The sequence below is a fragment of the Callithrix jacchus genome, chromosome 21 (assembly GCF_049354715.1).
Source record: "Callithrix jacchus isolate 240 chromosome 21, calJac240_pri, whole genome shotgun sequence".
Classification (NCBI taxonomy): Eukaryota; Metazoa; Chordata; class Mammalia; order Primates; family Cebidae; genus Callithrix; species Callithrix jacchus.
In genome coordinates, this window is record NC_133522.1 from 7,017,467 (window position 1) to 7,044,156 (window position 26,690).

Genomic DNA, 26,690 nt, shown 5'->3' on the forward strand with positions numbered 1-26,690 from the left:
GAACTTCGTTTTCAGTAAAGGTAAATACGTAGTCAGTAAATGGGTGAAGCAGTGCCCAATATCATTAGCCACCTTAGAAATGCAAATTAAGGCTGTGTGTGGTGGCTCATGCCTATAATCTCAGTATTTTAGGAGGCCAAGGCAGGTGGATCACCTAAGGTCAGCAGTTCAAGACTAGTCTAGCCAACATGGTGAAATCCCGTTTCTACTAAAAAATACAAAAATTAGCTGGGCACAGTGGTGGACACCTGTAATTACTTGAACCTGGGAGGAGACATGGTAGGGAGCTGAGATCAGGCCATTGTCCTCCTGCCTAGGCAGCAAGAGCAATACCCCATCTCAAAAAATAAAAAGTAGAAAAGGAAATGCAAATTAAAATGGAAACACCACCATCCATTGATACAATTAAAACTTAACACCAAATATTGGTGAGGATATGTGATGTGGATAAAATTAAACTTCCATACATTTCTTAAGTCGTGGAATATGGTACAGTCACTTTGGAAAACCGTTTGGGAGTTTGCTACAAAGGTGAACATACACATATCATTATAGGAATAAGACAAGCATCCTCACAGGCTTAATACACACTTTATGTTGTTAAATTTTTACTGAAGGCTCTCTACACCTTCTAATTTAAAATGTAAACGACTTATCTACTGCGAACACCATATCCCTTGCATTTCCTTCAGGCAAAGGCCACAAGTTGCCCCTCACACCACGGGAAATTACCCAGAGTTGGGTCTTTGTCATCACTGTCCCCTAGCTCTGCTTTCAGATCATCACCCTTGCTCATATGTGGCCTGCATGTCATTTCAGCTCTTCAACCATCCTCATCCTCTATACTATCTATCGATCTCTTGGCCATTTTTCTTTATTCACTAATAACCTTGGCACCCAGATCACATTGTTCCTTTCCAGTCAAACTGCACTATTGGCTTTAAATTCTACATTGTGAATTTTACATCTCAAATTCTACATCTCCAGTGGCATTCTCCTCCACTTTATTTTAACCTCACACTTGTATAACCATAAAATAAACCAAGCAATGACATTAAACTGCTTTAGAAATTTCACTGTTTGACCATAATCTCCCAGATTCTGTATACAACACTCTACTATTGCATTTACACTTTAAAATATGGTTGAGTTTATGGAAATATTACCCTATATATATATACATCTATATGTACCCTAGATATATATACACTAATATATATGTGTATATATATACATGTATATGTGTGCATATGTATATACACATATATACATATATAGTCATTTATACAATTAAATATGTGTATATACATATATATATGTATATACATATATACTAGTATATACATATAGATATATACTTATACATACATACATATATGTGTATATATATATATGTCTCTCTCTAGGGTACATATATATGTATATATATCTAGGGTACATATCTATAATGAATGTGCATGCATATGTGTATGTACACATGCATCTACCTGTGTGTCTATCTACATCCATTCTGTCTATATCTATTTATTTATATCACCTTCACCTCTGTTTATAATGCCCCTGTCCATTTTGATTCAACAGATTATCTTATATACCACTCTCCTATTCCTAACATTTATTTTCCCACGGATACATGCCATATCTCTGACTGTAGGTTAATACACTAAGCACTTTCACCATGCTTATAATCTACGTTGAGAAATATCTTACTATTATACAAGTTGACATCAAAAAATGTGATAGTCTTCACTTGGACTTTTAAAATATCTCCTGACTCTGAAAAAGTTTACCTGCAATTCTTCCCTCCACATTCCACATAATGACTGTATCACAGCTTCTCTAATCTGCTTAAACCTACGCCCGCCCTCTTCCCTCACAGTATCTGCAGCAATACGAGAAATTATCTTCCATTGTCACTACAGAAGACATCATCTCACACACAGATCCCCTGTCACTACAGAAGACATCATCTCACACACAGATCCCCTGTCACTACAGAAGACATCATCTCACACACAGATCCCCTGTCACTACCGAAGACATCATCTCACACAAAGATCCCCTGTCACTACAGAAGACATCATCTCACACACAGATCCTGTGTCACTACAGAAGACATCATCTCACACACAGATCCCCTGTCACTACAGAAGACATCATCTCACACACAGATCCGCTGTCACTACAGAAGACATCATCTCACACACAGATCCCCTGTCACTACAGAAGACATCATCTCACACACAGATCCCCTGTCACTACAGAAGATATCATCTCACACACAGATCCCCTGTCACTACAGAAGACATCATCTCACACACAGATCCCCTGTCACTACAGAAGATATCATGTCACACACAGATCCCCTGTCACTACAGAAGATATCATCTCACACACAGATCCCGTGTCACTACAGAAGATATCATCTCACTCACAGATCCCGTGTCACTACAGAAGATATCATCTCACTCACAGATCCCGTGTCACTATAGAAGACATCATCTCACACACAGATCCCCTGTCACTACAGAAGACATCATCTCACACACAGATCCTGTGTCACTACAGAAGACATCATCTCACACACAGATCCCCTGTCACTACAGAAGATATCATGTCACACACAGATCCCCTGTCACTACAGAAGATATCATCTCACACACAGATCCCGTGTCACTACAGAAGATATCATCTCACTCACAGATCCCCTGTCACTACAGAAGACATCATCTCACACACAGATCCCGTGTCACTACAGAAGATATCATCTCACTCACAGATCCCCTGTCACTACAGAAGACATCATCTCACACACAGATCCCATGTCACTACAGAAGATATCATCTCACACACAGATCCTGTGTCACTACAGAAGATATCATCTCACACACAGATCCTGTGTCACTACAGAAGATATCATCTCACTCACAGATCCTGTGTCACTATAGAAGATATCATCTCACTCACAGATCCCCTGTCACTACAGAAGACATCATCTCACATACAGATTCTGTGTCACTACAGAAGACATCATCTCACTCACAGATCCCCTGTCACTACAGAAGATATCATCTCACACACAGATCCTGTGTCACTACAGAAGATATCATCTCACACACAGATCCCCTGTCACTACAGAAGACATCATCTCACACAAAGATCCCCTGTCACTACAGAAGATATCATCTCACACACAGATCCCCTGTCACTACAGAAGACATCATCTCACACACAGATCCCCTGTCACTACAGAAGATATCATGTCACACACAGATCCCGTGTCACTACAGAAGATATCATCTCACTCACAGATCCCCTGTCACTACAGAAGACATCATCTCACACAAAGATCCCCTGTCACTACAGAAGATATCATCTCACACACAGATCCCATGTCACTACAGAAGATATCATCTCACACACAGATCCTGTGTCACTACAGAAGATACCATCTCACTCACAGATCCTGTGTCACTATAGAAGATATCATCTCACTCACAGATCCCCTGTCACTACAGAAGATATCATCTCACACACAGATCCTGTGTCACTACAGAAGATACCATCTCACTCACAGATCCTGTGTCACTATAGAAGATATCATCTCACTCACAGATCCCCTGTCACTACAGAAGACATCATCTCACATACAGATCCCATGTCACTACAGAAGATATCATCTCACACACAGATCCTGTGTCACTACAGAAGATATCATCTCACTCACAGATCCTGTGTCACTATAGAAGATATCATCTCACTCACAGATCCCCTGTCACTACAGAAGACATCATCTCACATACAGATTCTGTGTCACTACAGAAGACATCATCTCACTCACAGATCCCCTGTCACTACAGAAGATATCATCTCACACACAGATCCCCTGTCACTACAGAAGATATCATCTCACACACAGATCCTGTGTCACTACAGAAGACATCATCTCACTCACAGATCCCCTGTCACTACAGAAGATATCATCTCACACACAGATCCTGTGTCACTACAGAAGATATCATCTCACTCACAGATTCTGTGTCACTATAGAAGACATCATCTCACTCACAGATCCCCTGTCACTACAGAAGATATCATCTCACACACAGATCCTGTGTCACTACAGAAGATATCATCTCACTCACAGATCCTGTGTCACTACAGAAGACATCATCTCACTCACAGATCCTGTGTCACTACAGAAGATATCATCTCACACACAGATCCTGTGTCACTACAGAAGATATCATCTCACACACAGATCCTGTGTCACTACAGAAGACATCATCTCACTCACAGATCCCCTGTCACTACAGAAGATATCATCTCACTCACAGATCCTGTGTCACTATAGAAGACATCATCTCACTCACAGATCCCCTGTCACTACAGAAGATATCATCTCACTCACAGATCCTGTGTCACTATAGAAGACATCATCTCACTCACAGATCCCCTGTCACTACAGAAGATATCATCTCACACACAGATCCTGTGTCACTACAGAAGATATCATCTCACACACAGATCCTGTGTCACTACAGAAGACATCATCTCACACACAGATTCTGTGTCACTACAGAAGACATCGTCTCACACACAGATTCTGTGTCACTACAGAAGACATCATCTCACACACAGATCCCCCTGTCACTACAGAAGATATCATCTCACATACAGATCCCCTTTCTCTCTCCTCTCCTCCTGATACAGAAAGGAATATGCCCTTTATCCCTTTCAAGGCCAGTTCTCCCCTTTTTCTCCAGATAGCTTCCAGTCGTTTCTCCCTTCCCTGAACCTTGCACTGTTAATTTTCTATCTCTCAACTAACACAACTTCATTTTTAACCTTCATCCCATCTGCTTTGAAGTGTGTTCATATTTCCCTATTCTAATAAAATTAAATAAAAGCATCTTTTCTTGACCCAATAGCCCAGCTAACTATCCTATTTCTCTTCTTTCCGCCCATACTTGTGTTGATTGCTGTTTTTCCCAATTCATCACATTTTTTACTTAAAGTTTATTCAACTTATATAAATACAGGGAAACTGCTGTTATCAAAGTCACTAATGTATTGCCTGCTCTGAAATTTAATTGAAATGTGTCTATTGTACCTTGCTTTAATTTTAGAAAAAAATGTGAACTGCTGGCTTCTTTCTCCTTTTGGAACTCTCTCCTTAAAAAATGTTCATGTCACATATTCTCTTAACTTTTTCACTATTCCTCTGGCTATTCCTTCTTAGTTTTCTTTGTGTGTTCTTTCTTTTCCATCAGTGAATTTTTCAATATTTCTCCTACATCTCCTTCTCTTCTCACCCTATTCTCTATCCCTATAGATCTCTAATTCCTTTCATTGGGCTTTAATAGCTAATTTGGGGTGTGTGACAACAATTTACTGATCTCCAGTCCACCTGTCTCCCCTGAATTCTCTCCTGAATTCGGAACCATATATCCAGCTGCCTACTTGACACTAACACATTCACAAATTCCAGTTTGAAACAGTATGTATTACCTTCTATTGCTATCGGTTGCCCTGTGCTACCTACTCATTTTCCATGTGTTCTAGTTGTTAAAATGGCACCCCTATCTCAGGTGATCAATCAAGAAATCTGGGGCATGTTCCCTTGTTGTCACTCCTTCTCACATCCAACGTACTACAAATTCTTTTGATTCTACATCCTAAAGTTTTTGGTTCTACCTATATTCTTCCATTAAGGGTGTCATCAAGGCACCATCATTTTTTTTAACAAACTGCTGCAATCACCTCCTCACTATTCCCACTACAACCACTCTGCTGCCTTCCTCCACCTCATTATCTAATTTCAGAGTCATCTCTCTTAAAATGCATATATGATCATGTTATTCTTGCCATGAACTATTACAATGACTTTCCAAGCTGCGATCTTCAACCAGATTGGACACAGTCTCATGGCTTTCTACCTCTGCAGCATCAAATGAAGTTCCCTCTTGCTGATTCTGCTCCAAAGATGATGAGTTCCTTCGTTTCTCAAACAAATTATTATTTTTCTTACCTCTGGTTCTTGGCTCCTGCTGTTCCTTCTGCCTAGAGTATGTTTTTTTTTCATTTGTCATCTGACTATGACCCACATAATCATTAAGTCATATCTTAAATAGAACTTTAAGACCAACAACAACAAAAAAAAGTATTGCAGCTTAGATTTGCCTTGGTATACAGACCTTTAGAAACTTATTCCACTTGGCAGATTTGCATTTGCTTTTGAAATATCTTAAATACTTTTATGCTCCCTATTGTAACATCTATGAGTAAAGGTATTACGCCCATTTGGGTTGCAGTGATACGCCTAATACCCAGCACATTGCGTAGCACAGAGCAGGCTGTTAATATTTCTGCAGGAATAAGTAAGTAAACAGTAAAATTCAACAGGGCAAAAAAATAATAATCATAGTTTGAAAAATTATCCTCAAGAATGGCAAAAGCTAACATTTTTAGTTCTTAACATGAATTAGGTATCAGTATCAGGGTACCCACAAATCTCTCTATCTATATGTATATACATGTTTTAATATCTACACATCTACAGAGACAGAAGTAAAGATAAATATCGGCTCTTCATTTGGTCTTTGCAGCTGTCTGTTAAGTATTATTGTCCTCTTTTTGCCTAAGCAGAAACTGAGGAGACAAGGATTAAGTAGTTTTCCCCAATCACCCTGCTAGAAAATAGCTGAAGCTGAACACAGGGAGGTTTGATGCTAGGATGCAAATTCTTCATCACTGTGCAAGATTTCTTCTTAAATAAGCACTAATTGACTTTTTTTAACTTTTACATTTTTGGTAGGATCTATAAGATAAAATAATTACATTAATACCATTATAAATATATTCATAGATTCCTTCAGTGTACTACATATACAACACTGTCAAAATCAAAATACATGATGCAGAAACTTAAACTTTCCTAGACCTTAGAGTAATCCATGGCAGAAACAATTGGATACTTATATGGCTGCACTAATTATTTCAGACTGATCAGGAACTCCTTAGTTAATACTCCATGAAATAAGTGAAACGTTTACACCTAACAGAATTAATGTATCTACAAAGCAGACAACTTTCAATCAAAGAATTGAGTGAAATTAAGAAATATCCACTCGATTTAGTTATTTCTTTTTTGGCTGTATTTTTTCCCATCAAATATTTGTGACTGGTGCATCCTTCAGAAAAGACCTCTCATTGGATGTGACAGTGAGTCGCCAGCTTAATGAGGTATTACAGTGTTTCGTGACTAACTCTTTTGTTTCCTATTCATGCCATCATTTTCTCAACAGGGCCAGGTCAGTGTCACTATGCCAGAGAATGTTCCAGCCGTAACTTTATCCTGGGTTGTATAGAGCTTTTTTCTTTAAAATCTCATGACCTGATGTTTAAGCTTCACCAAAATGCTTAATGCTTAATCCAAAAATGACACATGCAAAGTTTTCTGTAAGGGAGGCTTTTGTTCATTATTCCTGTTTGCCAGCCTCATTTGATTCCAATCAAGTGTATCAGGTCTATTGTAACAATTGTGAACTTGTCCTTATACAAATTTATCACACTATACTCCACAGGCACAAACCACCCTCCTGTCCAAGAAGCTTTTCATGCTTCTTGTACCCATGGCATAGATGAAACAGCTCTAAAGTCCTGTCCACCGTCAGAGCTAAGCCTATTCTCTGACTTTGACAAGCTGTTTTTACATTCTGTTCCCCAGACCATTGCGAGGATACTTGTTTTACACAAGTTATTCTGGTGAATTTTTTTTTTTTTTTGGAAGAAAGGAAGTATACTAACATGGTTTTTTTCCAATGGACAGAACCCAGCTGTTACTTTTATAGAACACTTGCTCTGCTTAGGAGGAAAAAAAAAATGCCTCTCCAACTTAAAAAAGAAAAAAGTACAGGGTTTTTAGTCTCTGCTTCCACCACCTGCACACTAACGTGTATTTTTGTAAGAGATTGCCACTGTTGGTTCCTTCTTCTTCTTTTTTTTTTTTTTTTTTTTTGAGATGGAGTTTCGCTCTCGTTACCCAGGCTGGAGTGCAATGGCACGATCTTGGCTCACCACAACCTCCGCCTCCTGGGTTCAGGCAATCCTCCTGCCTCAGCCTCCCGAGTAGCTGGGATTACAGGCACGCGCCACCATGCCCAGCTAATTTTTTGTATTTTTAGTAGAGACGGGGTTTCACCATGTTGACCAGGATGGTCTCGATCTCTTGACCTCGTGATCCACCCGCCTCGGCCTCCCAAAGTGCTGGGATTACAGGCTTGAGCATCCGACCTCTCCTTACCATCTTTGCCCCCAATACACCGGTGCAAGCCACGATAAGCTCCGACCTGAATTATTCCGTCTGTGCTGACTGTTCTCCTTGCTTCTCCCCTGAACCTCCATGCAGTTTATCCTCAGCAGAGTCACTCTTTTAAAACTATGTCAGATATTCTTAATCCTTTGCTCACTAATTTCCTACATCAGCAAGGAGAAAAGCCAACGTCCTTCCGATGGCCTGTGATCCCTCTTTGAGCTGGCTCCCCTGAAGGCTCCGACTTCATTCCCTTCTGCTCTCTTCCTGCCGCACTTTGCTCTTGCACGTCGGCTTATCAGCGGCTCCTCAAGCACAGCCAGACGAGATCCAGGCTTAGGGATTGTACACTTGCTGTTCCCTCTTCCAGGGACAATCTTCCTCCTGATAAAGCTTTGTAATACCTCATTAAGCCAATAACTAACCATCCTCATTTTCTCACATTGGCATGGTTTTACTATTATTATTATTAAATGTTACTGTCTCAGTGAGCTCCTTCCTGAATTTCCTATTTTAGACTGTAGCCTTACCCAGTTGCTCCTAATTTTCCCATTTGGTGATCTCTTTTTGTTCTATGGAACAATAATTATCATCTTATATAGCTACGTAGTTTATTTATTGCATTATATCTCTCCTCCCATTAAAATACAAGCTAATGAGGGCAGGGCTCTTGAGTGGTTTGGGATTCATGGTTTATATGGGGGGATTTTGGTCTATTTGGTTCATTATTATATCCTCATTTTCTAAAGCAGTACAAAGGAGACAATAGATAATTACTGAATATTTGTTAAATGGATGAGTCCATTGATGCTATTTTTTGATATTAAACCAAGCAGAAGGTGGAAATAATCTAATATAGAGAGTAGCTGTAACTTTCATGGAAGACCTCACTGTGGCTAAACAGACAGCCTTAATTCGCCAGATGTTCAAGTAACCAATAATTGAAGCGGACAGCTTGACTAAGTAGAAAATGTTTGTGTCTATACAGGGATATGACGGTTTTCCAGAAGAGCAGAGGGGGATAAATAAGATGGCAAAGAGCTGGACAGCCAATCTTACATCTGATTACTGTTAATAAGCCCGTTTTTTCCCACTTCCTGACTTGGATGCATTTATATTCTCTATCCTAACATTGAATTACAGACTTGTATTTAATTAGATAATAGATTCTGTACATTTGCACTTCCTGTAAAATAAAAAAACCCTCATCTTGACCTTTTAAATTGACTTAATCTGCCAAGATTCTGACCAAAGACTGTAACATTTTGACACTACATTTTGCAAAAAGCTTATACATATTGAAGCTTGATTTAATTGAATAATATATGGGCAGAAACTGGAAATATGTACTTTGCTCAATATATTCTAATTAACATAATTGGCCTAGCACCAAAAATGACTAAAGAGTTATATTTTTTAAATACAGATATTAAAATACATCACTGTTTCATGTAAGACAATAATAGTATGTGTGTGTTTGTGTGTATGATTTAATCAGAAATTTGTATGAAACATAATAATTAGCAAAGAAGTAATTAAATTGTTGGAAACTAAAATAGAGATGGTAACAGAGGAAGTCAAATAATAGAACAGCCATCAGAAAGAAAATACAAAAAGTTCTGTGCACAAAGAAGCAGGAAAGAGTTAATTAAGCAGCCGAATTTGGGGAAACACTGGAGGAAAAGAGGATTATATAATAATGTTTATTTCCCAGCACTTTGGGAGGCTGAGGCAGGAGGATCATTTGGGGCCAAGAGTTAGAAGTTAGCCAGGGCAACACAGTGAGACAATGTCACTACAAATAAATTTTAAAAATTGGTTGGGCATGGTGGCGTGAGCCTGTAGTCCTAGCTATCAGGAGGCTGAGGCAGGAAGAACCCGTGAGCCCAGGAGTTCAAGGCTACAGTGAGCTATGATCATGCTACTTCACTCTAGCTTGGGCAATAGAGCAAGATTCTATCTCTAAATAATAATAATAATGGTATATTTACCATTTATCTTGAACCATATTAATATATTATAAATATACTTAAAATATTTTTATGCATACCTATACCATCCCATAGATGATTATGGTAATGATGACCTACACACAAAAATTGTAATGCGCTACCATGGAAAATATGGTTTAAAAGATAAAAGTATGGTTTAAACGATAATGACAATCATGCAAGCACATAACTGTAAAGAAGATACATTAGTAAAAGCATGTGTCAAGTATATTTAAAGGATAGTGGTTGTTGCGATGCTGAAATTAAAAACGACTAGACTGAGAAGAGAGTCCATGTGTCCCATTCATATTCATCTCCTGCTGACTTGAGGAGAGTCCATGCGTCCTGTTCATATTCATCTCCTGCTGACTTGAGGAGAGTCCATGCGTCCTGTTCATATTCATCTCCTGTGACTTTTATCTCCATGTGACTTCTCATCCACTGTTCATTGCTGGAAGATTTTCACTTCTATTTCACTGCATTTCCATCCCAGATCTCCCATCCCTCTCAACACCAGGCTTTATCACGGATGACATCATTTATGCATGTGAATGCCCATCTAACAACTGATCTCTCAGTTCCTTGACTTCCTCACCTATCATCATCTTTTTCTTCCTCCCCATCTCAGCTACCTACTGGCGTTGTCAGCCTCTGGTCTTTGTCTCACCAATAGCTATACTACATTAAGTTTCCGTTTAACATCTCATGCACTGACCATCGCATGTGTTTCTTCCATTCCACTCTCAATTGTGCCCCCACTAGAACATCCAACCTCCGTGTGATTAACCCCACCAATTCGCCTCAATTCTGTTATTCTGGTCTTCCCCATTTTCTATATATTTACACCCTGCTTTCCCAGTTCAGAACACAAGTTTGGCCATTATAATCACTCCCTGAAATGGCCTCAATTCTTTGGTTGTCCTTTGTCATACTTTCCTTACCAAAGCTCCAAGCTGGTTTAACCAAATTATCTGTTTTCTCCGTAGTTTCTTTATAAGAAATCGGGTATTGCATTCGGGAGTGGTGGTCACGCCTGTAATTCCAGCATTTTGGGAGGCCAACATGGGTGGATAATCTGAGGTCAGGACTTCGAGACTGGCCTGGCCAACATGGTGAAATGAAACCCCATATCTACTAAAAACACAAAAAATTAGCTGGGTGTGGTGGTGGGCACCTGTAATCACAACAACTCGGGAGGCTGAAGAGGGAGAATCACTTGCACCTGGGAGATGGAGGTTGCAGTGGGCCAAGATCGCACCATTGCACTCCAGCCTGGGAAACAAGCATGGAACTCTATTTCAAAAAAGAAAGAAGAAAGAAAAGAGGAAAGAAAAAGAAAGAAAGAAAGAAAGAAAGAAAGAAAGAAAGAAAGAAAGAAAGAAAGAAAGAAAGAAAGAGAGAGAGAAAGAGAGAAAGAAAGAGAAAGAAGAAAGAAAGAGAGAAAGAAGAAGAAAATGAAAATAAATTGACTATTGCTGCAAAAACATTTCACAAATGAACTGCCATATTTCTCAGCTTTACATATCCCAAATAAATCATTTTTCTTACTCTCTGGCTTATATTTCGTATCTTTTTCAATGTCTTCAAACAAACCCAAATGACCTCATACTTACAGAGCCCTCATGCATCTTGTTCACTCTCACCTTCACATTTCCTATTGACTTTTATATCCATGTGACTTCTCACTCATTGTTTTTTGAGCAACTAGAAACCATAAAAGATAATTCCCTTATCCTTTTTTCTTCAAGTCTAAAAAAAAAAATCGCCTTATAAATTTATCTTGTCTTTTTCCTGTTAGAATGGAATAGGTGTTCCATGACTCTCTAAAGCTACGTCAGCCACAGCCACGGATTTCGAAGGTTCTCATCTTCTTGAGAATTTCATTCCATCAGTTACATTTCCCTTGCTTGCTTTATAAATTTCTCCCTTTCTTTTATTTTTTTCCCTATAGACCTATAAATATGTTCTCGTACTATCTATCTTAAAAATAAACATTTTTGACCCCGCATTCTCAGGTACCACTTCATTTCAAATCATTTTGAAAAGAAGAAAAAGAAAACCTCTTTAATAATTGTTTACTACCCTAATTCCTGGTCTCACTTACTCCAATCACTCCTCTACTTCTTCCAGTCTGGTTTTCACCTGCCCAACATAACTTACAATCCTTATTTTGGGATTACCAAAGACCTAAACATTTGCAAAGTTCAACTGAATCCGTTTTATTGTTACACGATGACTGGCAGCATTGTTGCACCACACCTCCTCCCTGAAAGCCTCTCCTCTCTCACCTTCCATAACACCACACACTCCTAGTTTTCCTCCCGCCTCACCACTCTCATTTTCAGTCTCCTCTGCTAGCTATTCCTCCTGTGACCAGGTGAAATTATTGGATCACATCAGGGTTCTGCCTTGAGTCATTTTTTTCTCTTTGTCTTATACTCTCTCCCAAGGTGATTTGATGATATGGAATATTTTTATGCTGTTTCCAAATCTGCATCTCTATCTAACACGTTCCCCAGTTCTAAACCCGTTCTAACTGCCCCCTTCACATCTCCAGCTTGGATGGCTTAGGTTAGTTCCTCCAATATACGTCATCTTAAAGAGGCTTTTTGATGCCTCTTGTCATTTCTCCCCAGTCTTTGTCATCTCAGAAATTGACAAACCATTTTCTCATTTTCTTCATTTCCCTCACTGCCTCCATCCAGTCTATAGTGCTGTCATTTCAATTCTATCCTGAAATATGTTTCGATCCGCCCACTTCTCTTTGCTTCTATTCTCTCCATGTCAGTTAGGCTGTCAGCATCTTCTCTCACTCTAGGCCATTTTCTGGAGCCACAGAACATTGTTCACTTTTAAAACACAAATTAAGTAACATCACTTCCTTGTATGAAATGGTCTCAGGAGTGCCCATTGCTCTTTGGGGAAAATGAGTCCTGTCGGCACGTTTTCGTCCCATCATATTCCACTCTTCCTTCCACCATATGTCACTATACAACAGCCACACTGGCTTCCTTTCTTCTTCTCACTCCTGCCATGTTCTTTCCAGCTACAAAGCCTTTTGCTTTCATTCCCATGGCTTGAAAGTCTCTTTAAGAGACTTGGTTTGGTTTAACTTCTGGTTTCAGAAAAAGAAAGAAGAGAGAGAAAGTCGGCCAGTCCCTGACCACCCAATCAAAAAGTGGCCCAGTTATTCTAGGTGCATATACTTTGTTTCTTAGCATTTTTCACAATCTCATTTTATGTATTTGTTTCCTTATTTGCTGTGCATCTAAGCCTACTAGAAAGTATTTTTTATGGGAGTGGGGACTGATCTATCTTATTTACCATAGTATTCCCTGTCCAAAGAAGATCTTACACAAAGTAGCCACTCTGGAAAATGTTTCTGTGTAAAATCAATTAAGAATGAGCTACTACATAGAGACTAATTAGAAAAAGTTATTATTTTCTACATTCTGTACCCATATCTGCAGGGTCAAAAGCAGAATTAAAGAATAGGAAGAAAGGGTGTCTATCGGCTATTCAAAATTCCCAGGATCGAGCCTATGACTAACCAAGCACAAGAAACGCCACGTAGGCCATACGTTGATGAGTGCACTGTGAAGTGGCTCCCTAGGGATCCATCTGGAAAGAGAGCTAAAAATAATGAAGAGACTTGACTGTGCACCAAACACTGTGCTGAGTACTTTATATGTATTTCCTCTGTTAATACTTCCAACACTCTTAAGTCCGCATTACCATCATCATTTCATAGATAAAAGTTCTGACCTTGGAAAGATATAAGTTTGCCTAAGATTTCACAAATGGTGAACAACGGATTTTAGTGTAGAGATTATGCCTGCCCAACTCCCATGCCCATAATCTTTCTACAATAATTCATAATAGCTTATATTTCCTATTTTAAAGAATCTGTTAGTGCCCATTGAATTTGAGAGTTAAGGGAAAGGCCCAAAAAAATGTGTTTGGGAGCTCTATTTTTCATCTCCTACAGGACTTCCAAAAGTGAAGAAGAAGATGAAGATGAAGACCAAAAAAAAAGTAGAGGGGAGAGAGGGGAGGAGGAAGAAAAGGAGAAGGAGAAGAAGCCTGATGCTAGTTCGCTGGCCTGCAGTGGAAACCGTCGTGCGATGCCACAGAGTTAATCAATAGGAAATGCGAGATTAGAAACTGGTTTCCAGACCTTATCCAGTACTTTCATTCAAACAATTCACTCCAGTAGAAAACTGAAACTCATTGCTAAATAATAATGTACCCAAAAAGTTAGATTGACATTGTGCACAAGTAAACCAAGTCAGCAATCAAATTTTTAATTGGTTTAAAAATAAGATTGATATCATACTTCCTGGATAGGAACTTCCAAAGGCCAGAGTTGCTTCAGTCGTGGGAACAGATCTTTTGGGGACGTTGATAAGTCTATGATTAATGTCTTCTGCATCTTCCACATTCATGTCTTTACAACTGGGCCCAATGACCTCCTTCCAACATACTAGGGCTTTTATTTTTTGTCCAGAAATATTTTGTAAGAAAACAAATATCCTTTATAGGAAAAATAGAACTAGTTTGGACTTTTGCATGTGTATTTTGCAGATTAATATATTTAGATTGCTTGTTCAGAAGTGCCATAATATTCTCAGTGCTTGAGGTCTTTATGGATCTTAATGAAGCCCTATCTATTGGCAGCTTCTGGCTAGCCCTTTCCATTCTGTTAGGGCTGAAGCAGTGTCACCCTTCTGACTCTGTCACAAACTCATGCCACAAATTTATTGGGACCATCTCCCCTTCATTTCCTCAATACCGACTCTGAGTATAGAGGACTGTACCAAGGATCAGCTTCTATCTCAAAGGCAGTCATCCTTTGTAAAAAGACAACTCTGAGATGGCTTAGTCTAAGAATCATATTCAGAAGAAATATCCTACACCAAGTAGGGACTAACTGAACAAGTTAGATCGAAAAGGATGCAGAGAAAGTCTTCATGCTGCAGGAAAACTGAGTGAAGAAGAAGATTGGGAGAGAACAAAGAATACTCCTACGGTAAAGATGGTTGCCTGTGGTCACTTTTGTCAGAATGAGAAGAGCAGCCACTCATAGTTGATCTCCTGGCTAGAACAGGTTATTGTATAGATTCTTAAAAAAAAAAAAAACAGTTTACTAATGTATGATTGACATACGAAAAGATGTAGATATTTAATGTATATAATTTGACATATTTTGAGATCAGCGTACACCCCTGAAACCATCGTGACAATTAAGGCCATAAAGGTGCCCATCACTTCCAAGTCGTTCCTCTTGCTCTGTTCTGAAACAGTCTTATATGCATTGCCTGCATTCCAAGCAATGACAAGAAGTGCAATTAAATGCCGAAAAACTTTTAATACACAAAAAAATCAAATGCTGTTATTATTGGCGTAACAATGCCAGGACTTGCCCTAACAAATTTAGGGGCTATAATTAAGTAATCTCAGATATGACCTTTTCCTCTGTTTTCTTTAAACTGAGTGGATTTGCACATTATCTTTTGTACTTTTCAGCCAATATTAATTCACAAGAGGGAAGACTTAGAGAGTGGAGCTGAAGGAGACTGAAATAATTCAAACCCTATGAAAAGAAAAGTTTATCTGTCAATTTGAAAGAACTTTAAGGACATTATGATATGAAGCACAATTATCAGTACTATGAATTGCACAGGCGTATTAAAAGGATCCCTGAAAGTGACCTGCTCTAAAACAGAGAATGCCTTTAGAAAATATGTCTTCATCTTCTATTCTGCACTTAGATAAATGTCAAGTATATCTATCACCTCAATTAAGCATAGAAATAAACTGTCAAAATCTAATTCTTTTTTGACAAGGTTTATTCTGAAACCAGCAGAGAGAGAAACAGGCAGTGGCATTAGAAAGAGACAAGTGTCACAGGGGTCTGTACCACATGAGGAGCTTTCCGTGTGCCAACTGTTGATTAGAACGATGGTGAATCTAAGCTAACATGTTCAGGGTTTGCGGACTGAGCTGTACTAAAACTGGGACTTTATGGTCAGATTGACTTTGGACTGAAATCATTAACCAAAAAAAGATGATTTTCATGTCTAGCAATACCAAGCAAAACATGGATGAATTAATGAAAAGAAAGCACTTCACCTTAAGGAATCATACAGTCATTTGCAAAGATAAAGGCAAGTTGTTTATTATAAGCATTTAGTTTATGTTTGTTGTTACCTTGAAAAAAATTATGGAGCAACTTTTATTACCAGTAATACTAACACAATCAAACGAGTTAACAGATGGTCATCCATTTATTCAGTTACATAACAAACATTCATTGTATACTTTTAAACAAAGAAATGTTCAAGATGCATTAGGACACACAAAAAATTATAAAATGCCAATTCTTTCCTTAGAATATGATCAACAGTAACAAAAATAGGAAAGAGGCCGGGCGCGGTGGCTCAAGCCTGTAATCCCAGAACTTTGGGAGGCCGAGGCGGGTGGATCACGAGGTCAACAGATCGAGACCATCTTGGTCAACATGGTGAAACCCCGTCTCTACTAAAATTACAAAAAATTAGCTGGGCACGGTGGTGCGTGCCTGTAATCCCAGCTGCTCGGGAGGCTGAGGCAGGAGAATTGCCTGAACCCAGGAGGCGGAGATTGCGGTGAGCCGAGATCGCGCCATTGCACTCCAGCCTGGGTAACAAGAGCGAAACTCCGTCTCAAAAAAAAAAAAAAAAAAAAAAAAAAAAAAAAAATAGGAAAGATAGGCATATGCCACCATAGTACAAATTTTAAGAGTATGGTGGTCATTCAGCAATACCGATGTATTCATTGATAGTTCAAAACGGGGTTGTTCCGTACAGAAGCCATTAGCCATGTGTGTCTGTATAAATTTACCTCTTAATTAATTGAAATTAAGATACATAAAAGTTTAATTCTTTAGTCTCACTAGCCATATACCAAGTGCTCAGTAATGATATGTGGCTGCAAGTTACAGCATTGAACAGCTCATTCTCTTTACTGTAAAGAGTCTTATGGGAAAGCACTGGTTCAAAATGTAGAAATCTATCAGGTTACAGCAATATACAACTGAGTTGAGCCTTCCTGAGTGGGAAAGACAGATTTCTGATATATTCAGAAGTTCAGTTTATGCTATTCAAAAGGAGTAGCATAAACAGAGTTGAAAAATCCAGAGGAGGGAAATATATAGAGGAAAGAGAAACTGCATTTACTAGTCTATAATTTATTAATTTATTTTCTTTTACTGATGAGATGATAAAAGGTAAAAGTGGGGGAAAGTTATATATTTAAGTTAAAATTACATTATTGGCCCGGCGCGGTGGCTCATGCCTGTAATCCAAGCACTTTGGGAGGCCGAGGCGGGTGGATCATGAGGTCTAGAGATCGAGGCCATCCTGGTCAACATGGTGAAACCCCGTCTCTACTAAAAATACAAAAAGTTAGTCGGGCATGGTGGCACGTGCCTGTAATCCCAGCTACTCAGGAGGCTGAGGCAGGAGAATTGCCTGAACCCAGGAGGCGGAGGTTGCGGTGAGCCGAGATTGCTCCATTGCACTCCACTCTGGGTAACGAGAGCGAAACTCCATCTCAAAAAAAAATTACATTATTAATAAATCTGAATGACAAAAAAATTGCATATCAGTATAACAATTATAACGATTTGCAGACAAGCGTGTCCTGAAATATGGTATGCAGTATGACTTTAAGTGGTACACTGATGACATTTTTTATTTGATAGCTACATATATATGTTTGTTGTATGTGAAAAATGGGAAATCATATCTCATTAGCACATAAAATCTGTTATATCACTGATATTATTGCTTAAACAAGACTGGATTCTTTTCAACTAAAAAGAGTGAATTAAATAAAAGTCACAAATGATCACTGTGTAGACATAAAGAGTCCTTTCAGGTTTTATGGCCAATGCAGTTCTGCGTGTTGGTTAAAATCATCAAATACCGGATGTAACGCTGCCAAACTATGAGATCTTGGGCGTATTACTTACATATCTCTTTTATGCTTCAGTTTTTTCTTCCATGAAATGAAGATATTAAGAGTTACTGCGTTATAAGATTTGCATGAAGGTCAATTACAAAGCACTTAAAAGAGTGTTTAGCATGCAGTAAACAATAATTTTTCACTATTACTATTAATATTTACAATATTGTCAATAGTGTGTTTTAAGAAAGTTAAGCCAGGAACAACATGCAACATGATTGAAAGGAGATGTTACAATCTGAAAAAAAAAAAAAAAAAAACAGTTGAAACAGTTGTAATACATATTCAGTCATTCATAGGTCAAACAGTACTGTGTCTGAACACAGTAGTACAATAGAAATGTAGAGAAGCAGACAAGTGTTATAAACATAACAGAGCTAGAATAAACAGGATTTAACAATTTAATATGGAAATGAAGAAAAGATCGAGATAAAAGAAAATACCAACGTTTGTAACTCTTGGTAATGGGGGCACCAGTATATAGTGAGAAGGAGAATTTGGGAAGAATGAGGATGGATTTTATTTCAGAAATGTTGACTGTGAGGTTATGGCAAGAACTTCATGTTGAGAACTTCAGCAGTGGAAATAAGGATTTGGGTCTTATTGCCAACACACTGCTAATTGTTAAAGCCATCATATCAAATGAGTTTGCCATTGGAAAAGGATGGAGAAAGGGATTCTTAAGAAACACCTTCTTTTTGTAGGTAAAATGAGGAAACTAAAAAAATGATTGAGATTGAGACAGAGAATTCAGAGATGTGGATGACAAATGAGAACACCGTAGCATAGAAACCAACTTACAAAAGAGCTGCAAAAAAGGACCAACAAGAGTGTGGAGTGCAGCAGAGTAGTTAAAGAAGATACGAATTGAGAAAAGCCACTGGCTTTACTAACTAGGAATTACTGGTAAGCTTCGAATTAAAAGTTTGGTAAATGCCAGAATCAGTGCTGGAGCTTGGCATAAAGGTCAAATGTTGTGGCTCTTTCAGTAAGTGTAGCCACAAAAAGAATGAGGGAAAACTATGTTAGCATGAGAAAATGGCAGGAACAAGGGGAAGGTCTTGCTTGTTTTTGCTGTGAATATATTTTTTGGCTGAAAAAAATAGTGAACATAAACAGTAACTGAAATTGAAACAGAATATAATTCAAAGAGCTAGGTCTTGAAGCTAATGGAAGAAAAATAGATCGAGGAAATACCAGAAGAACTCAGCCTTGGAGTGGGAGGGGAATTTTTCTCTTGAAAGAAAAGAATAATGAAGATAGATGACAATCTGTAGCAAGTTAAAGACTGAAATTAGCCATTTTAAGAAACTAAAATCAAAAGGCCTCAGTATTCATTCACTTACTCAGAAAAAATATTTGCTGAGTGCCTACAATGTGCCAGATATACGCTATTCTAGAGCTGGCTATGCAGAAATGAATAAGAATGGCCGGAAACTGATTTGAATAATTAATATCTCTTAGAGTGGGGGAGGAATACAATAAACAAAATAGAAGGCGGCTGAAGTCAAATCACAGAGCACACCAATGTTTAGAAATATAGAAAAGTGGGGGAAAGAGGAAATAATGTGGCAATTAGTGACAAAAAATATTTTAAATAGTGAAATGGCTTTGGAGAAAATTAAATCATACAATAGGACTCAGTATGAAGAAAAGAATAGATTTTGGTCAGCCAGGGAAAGAAGAGAAGCCCCTCTGGGATTGGATAATACAAGCTGAAATCTGAATAGGACTGAGCACCGGAGATCAGCAGAGGAAACTCCCCAGAAAGAGAAAGCAGCAAGTAATGGGGATGACACGAAATGGGGATGATTTTAGCCTGAAGGAGCAGGAGGAGAGTGGTAGAGTGGCCACTGTACCAGCAAATGAAGAAGACAGTATGGTGTCCTGAGCTGGGTTTGTGTGAGAATAATTTTGGAAAAGTTATTGAGAAATAAAGGATATTGAATATAGAATAACATCATTTGCTTCTTTCTCTTGTTCATGTAGGCTCCTAAAATACTAGTAGGCTCCTTTCACCACTGTTTGCTGTAGTTTGGGTTTTGAGGCCTTTTCTGAGCTATAGAGTTCTTTCCAGGGTATTTTATAGAAATTTGAGGGGGTAAGCAACACTTTCCTCTGGGATCCAAAGATCCAGGCAGACGCTTAGAGCTGTGACTAGGTTGCCAATAGACCCATCAAAATCTTAACCCAACACTCATCCCAGAGTCTTCACAAACGTTCACAATCAGAGGCCTCTCATAATGTCTCCTCTAAAACATTACTATCGCTTACTAACCTGACTCTCAATCCTGATACAAAATTCCCTTTCCCTCTGCCATAAATTCACCCCAACAACAGGATAGAGGAGAACGGATCTTCCAGGAGATCGGAGATGGCTTGCCTTACAAGAGGAGAGTAGTGAGGACATGTTGTCTGTTTGGAAAGAAAGGATGGTGAAATTGAGATACTTTTTACTCAACAGATTTTCTCAGTTTGAAAGAGAACTGACAGCCACTGGGCTTATGGAAATTCATTCAGAATAGAGCACTAAGTGAACTATTCAAATGTTGCTGCAGTTTGTGGGTCACAAATGGGATTCTTCTGAGAATACAAGAATAGAGAATTATGACATTGAGGTGACTTAGCCATAAATCTTATTCTTTTACACTTCTTTCTTGCTGGAAATGTTATGTGTGAGTTTGTGAAAGCTACTCTCTGATAGATTTATAGACTATATACCAGTAACTTGGATAACCCATGATGAGTTCTGTGGTGTCTTTTTCTTTTTGTATCTTTTTCTTCCTACCTTCATACCAGTCATCCATTAGGGATCTGTGTAGTTTGAAGATATTTGAATAACTTCTATATATTTTAGCTCTACATTTTATTTGACGCAAAGAAGCACCAATGGGTCTCAAGTATTTCTATATGTTTTAGAACCCTAAAGTCAGTGAGATGAAGTCTCACATCAAGAATTTGAAGCAAAGAAACTTGTGAGGAAAGAATGCAAAGAAAATATTTGGCAGTTTGGCTATAGCATAATTAATTAGATTTTCTGGGTTTCAGAATTTTAATTGCAATGAAAGAACATTTTGATGTGCTGTTTCTACAATTTTCATTAGCAATTAAATGTATGTAGAAAGAAACAATAAAACTGATATGTTGGAAAAATACTGGTAGACTTTACTGAAGAGTAATATAATTTATAGCTGTAATTGATCATTTGTCTGTTATTTCTTGCAGTTCTATCCAAGTTTTCCTTCAAGTATTTTGGAGGTCTCTTATTAGATGAATTCACATTTATAATTGTTATAACTTCCTGTTGTACCAAAACTTTTATCATTAGGAAATATCTACCTCTGTCTAGTAATAATCCTTTTGTTAAATCTAGTTCATGTGACATTAGTATAGCCGCTTTAGGCATCATATGCTTACCATTTGCACATTATACTTTTTCTATCCTTTTACTTTCAATATACTTACATTTAAAATGCAGTCTAAAAAATAAAATAAAATACATCTCTAGGAGGCAAGATAGATGTGGGTCTTGCTTTTTTAATTTGTTGTGACAATGTCTATTGACTGAAGTTTGTTTACATTTAAGATAATCATCAATATGCTTGGACTTACTCCTGCCATTTTGCTGTTTCATTTGCCTCACTTATATTTTCTTCCCTTCATCCTGCCTTCTTTGGGTTAAACAAATATTTTCTCATGAATTTAACTTTTCTTTGGTCTTGTTAGCTAAATTTCTTTACGTTTTTTAATGGCTTCTCTAGGCTGTAAACACTAGTGTTTAAATTGTTTCAATCTATTTAAATATTGACTTTTGGTGACATATAGGAAGATCGTAACAATATAGTTTCATTTAACACCCTCATCCTTTGTGTTATCGTTTTCATATATAATATTAGTTTGGCGCAAAAGTAATTGCAGATTTTGCCATTAAAAGTAATTGCCAGAACTTTTGCATTAAAAGTAATGGTAAAAACCACAATTACTTTTGCACCTGGCTAATAAATCAATATATATTATACACCTAACCATAATAGTGTTTATAACCATAGAGTTAAAAATTTGGCTTTGCATAGCCATAGATCTTTTTTAAAATTAAAGATTAAAAGACAGCTATAAATATCTACTTATATATTGACAATAATGTGCAATATTTGACCCTTTTTCTTATTTCCTTTATGATTGATTACTTTTTATCCTAAAAGTCTTTTTTTACTAGTGCAACAAACTGTATCCAGTGTTGTTTATTGGAAAGTTATTTTTGAGAGACAACTTGGCTGGGTATAGAAATCTTGGTTAACCTTTTGTCATTGCTGTTCTTTCAGTACTTTGAATATGTCATTTTAATGTCTCCTGGCCTCTATTATTTCTCATAAGAAGCCAGCTTATAATTTTATCATAGTTGCCTGTATGTAATTGAATTAATTTCCTTTGCTGCTTTCAATGTATTCTGTTTAATGTTTGATTCTCAACATTTTAACTATAATACGTGTAGATGTGGTTTCCTTTATTTTGCAATTTGGGACACATTGAACATCCTGTAGGTGTAAGTTCACATTTGTCTTTGAATATCAGAAGTTGTTTGCTTTATCTCTGGAAATATTTTTCTGTCTCTTTCTCTTTCCCTTTCTTTTGTTACTTCTTGATTCCAATTACACATATGGTGAACCAAATGATACATTTCCACCAGTCTCTGAGGAAGCATTGTTCATTTTCCTTTCTTATTATTTCTGCCCTTTGGATTTGATATTGAACTATGTTCATGTTAACTGACTCATTCTCTGCCATCTCCAATAAACCCATCTAAGGTATTTTTACTTTGTTATTGTAATCTTCAATTTTAGAATTTCCATCGGTTATATTTTAGTTTTCATTTCTCTATTATATTCCCTGTTTACTCAGCAATAACTCATTTCCCTTCTATCTTTGAACATATTTTTCTTATTGAAAACTTATAATAGCTGCTTTGAAGTGCTAATTTGACATTCTGACAACCCACTTGCAATCAGTTTGTATTGATGGATGGATTTCTTCCTGATATGCATCACAGTTTCCATTTTATTTCTATAGCTAATAACTTTTTGTTTATCATGACCATTTGCTCAGCCTGCCATAACCAAATACCATAGACCGATTGGTTTAAGCAATATAAATTTACTTTATCAGTTATAAAAGCTAAAAGTCAAAGATGAAGGTGCTGGCCGATTCACTAAGGTGGCCTCTCTTCTTGGCTTGCAGAGGGCTACCTTCTCATTATGTTCTTATCTGGCCTTTCCTCTATGTGTGTGCAAGGAGAAAGAGAGAAAGATCTCTCCAGTGTCTCTTGTGGTTTGTTTTTTTTTTAAGACAAATTCTCAACTCTGTCATCAAGCTGGAGTGAAAGTGCAGTGGCATGATCTTGGCTCACTACAACCTCCACCTCCTAGGTTACAGCAATTCTCCTTCTTCAGCCTCTGAGTAGCTGGAACCACAGGCACGTGCCACCACGCCTGGTGAATTTTTTTATTTTTCAGTAGAGATGGGCTTTCACCATATTGGCAAGGCTGGTCTCAAACCCTTGCCTGCCACAGCCTCCCAAAGTACTGGGATCACAGGCATGAGTCACCATGCCCAGCTCAATGTCTCTTCTTATAAGGAAAGTAACCTTATCAAATCAGGCCTCCACTCTTGTGAACTCATTTAAATTTAATTAATTCCTTGAAACTAATTGGTTCCATTTCCAAATACAGCCACATTGGGGATTAGGGCTTCAGCATACAAATTTGGGGGTGGATGCAAACATTCAATCCATAACAGATGTAAAAGTTGCATAATAAAATGGATTTACTTGTGTTTTTCTGAAAGAAAAAAGAGAAAGAGAGAAAGAAACAAGGAAGGAAGGAAGGGAGGGAGGGAGGGAAGAAGGAAGGAAGGAAGGAAGGAAGGAAGGAAGGAAGGAAGGAAGGAAGGAAGGAGGGAAGGAAGGAGGGAGGGAGGGAGGGAAGGAGGGAAGGAAGGAAGGAAGGAGGGAAGGAGGGAGGGAGGGAGGGAGGGAGGGAGGGAGGGAGGGAAGGAAGGAAGGAAGGAAGGAAGGAAGGAAGGAAGGAAGGAAGGAAGGAAGGAAAGAAAGATGGATCCAGGAAAGGCCATGAAGGGAGGGTTCTGATATATAAATGCCAAATAACAAAACTATCATGAAAGACACAAAAACCATAACTTCTCACAAAAGTCATCATACTGTTACACAAAAATTATGTCTGTGAATGTGTCTAGCCACTCACTGCTGGTCCAACCTTTGACTAATGTCAGTTTTGTTTTTGATTCATGTATTCAAAGATAATTATCTCGAAATAATCATGTAATGCTCCTCATTTTTCCTTTTAAAACCTCGAACTTTTCTTTATCTTCCTGAGTAGCCACAGTTTACTATGGTACCTGTATCCCATTGCAACGCCCATTCCAGATAAATATTTACTTTCATAGTGTCTCCTCTCTGATATTCAGGATGGCACAGCTAATTTGTTATAGTGACTCTGAAATCTTCTTTCTTTTTCATAGGATTACGAGGTTTTGGTTCCATAAGCCACTAACTTGCCTGGACTCAAACTGAAATGTGTCTCCCCCAGGATGTGAAGAAGTTTGTATTACTGCCAGTGTTCTTGGCTTCCAGTTGCTGCGTTTTTAGCCTATGCCCCTGGTGGCCTCCTCCATGCCTATTTTGTTTAGGAATCTGCCAAGGACTTTAGCTGAGTTTATACTCAGATTGAAAGGCTCACCCTTTTGGTGGTTCCTTGCCTCTAGGTCCCCCTAGTAAACTTCCTGTTGCTCTTCTTGTGCCAGAATTCTACCTTGCAACAAATCAATCTAATACGGCTTCTGTTTTCTGCCACACAAGCATGTGGCCATGGGATGCACTCAATCAAAGACACGACAAACTCCAGTATCTCACCAGAAGCAATTCTTTCTTCCAAGAACAGGCCCACCTCTACTCTCCCTGATTTGTCAACAAACTCCCTGGGTTCATCCAGACCTTGGCAAAATGTGTGCATAGATTTCTGGATTTCAGCTCTTCGGCAGTGCTCCCGCTTCTGGAACTTTCCATTAGGTGTTCAGGAATTCTTCTGCCCTGAAACTGAGTCACATAGGCTGCGGTTTTGCAAAAACAAGCCACAAGGTTATACTTTCTACCTGATGCAGTAACAGTATTTCAGAAATAAACTGTTGAAGTTTTTGCCTTCCTTTGGTTATTTTCCATGCCTTCAAATTACTGTTTTTAATGATTTAGTTTCTATAATTGTTTTCTGCAAGAAAAACTGTCTGAATTTGTCACACAACACACACACACGCACACGCACACACACACACACACACTTGAAAATCCAAAACTTTATTATTCCCTCAACTACAGCAGAATGCAAAGTCAGTATCCTACAAAGCTCTCCATTCTCTAACCTCTGCCTAAACAGCTTGTCTCATTTCTTTTCATTCTCCTTTTTGTTCATTATTCTATAGCCATAATAACTGCATCTGATAATCACTAGGCTGTCTAACCAATAATTTCCAGTCTTTACCCTCCAAAAAATTATTTATTTAATGTCCTTTTTTCCATAAAGGTTATGTGTCTCAGGATTGTGGGAAGTATAGTTTCTATTCCCAGATATACCTAGATGTAGGCCTGGTTTACCTAAGGGTAGATCTATTTTCCTCACCAGTGATTATTTCAGACTCGATCATTTGGAAGATTTTGGGAACATGTGAGAAGAGGTTTACAGAGCTTTTGAGAAATTTCCTCCCCACTCTTCTAAGAGACTTTTTAGAATCAACTTTCTTGCCCTCTAAAGTTGAATAAGGGAGATCTGTTAGCTATTGGCATCCAGCTACAACCACAGAGTGAACTGACCTTCAGAGGGTACAGACCAAAGGTCAGTGCAAACACATTGGGAAAGAAAATAAAAGAAGAAATAAACACTGGATTCCAAATGATGGGATCAAACAATCCTGGAAACAACCTGACCTTTGCGGTTCTAGTTATGTGGTTGAAAAAGTATCCTAATTTCTTAAACCTATAGGAATTTCTTGTTTGTTTGTTTCTTGTGGAGGAAATCATACTGGCATTCTTTCAACCACAGAAACGCCAAATTTGTTTCTGATTTAAGATATTTTCAATTATTACTACTACTTCTTAAGGCTCTTTCTCCAAATGTTAATGTGTCTGTCTCTACAGCATTGAAACCCCAATTCAAATACCTCTTCAGATAGTCTTTTCCCAACCAGCCCACCAAAAATAGTCTCTCAATCACTCTCCAGCCAACTTTTCTATTTTGAACTTATCATTATGTGATATTATATAATTTCCATTTTTCCTTTGTTTTGTTCATCTTTTCCGGCAAAAAAATGTGACC

General features: G+C 38.1%; 1 protein-coding gene across 4 annotated transcripts in view; it reads right to left on the reverse strand.

Moving 5' to 3' along the window:
• CSNK2A2IP (casein kinase 2 subunit alpha' interacting protein) overlaps positions 1-26,690 on the reverse strand; it is a 129,505-nt gene that overhangs the window by 71,271 nt on the left and 31,544 nt on the right. Inside the window, exon 2 of one of the 4 annotated variants that reach the window (XM_078358627.1) lies at positions 20,591-20,727. The exons of the other annotated variants lie outside the window; for them this stretch is intronic. Coding sequence (XP_078214753.1) covers positions 20,591-20,727 — 137 coding nt within the window. The remainder of the gene's footprint in view (positions 1-20,590; positions 20,728-26,690) is intronic. 4 annotated transcript variants of the gene reach the window in all.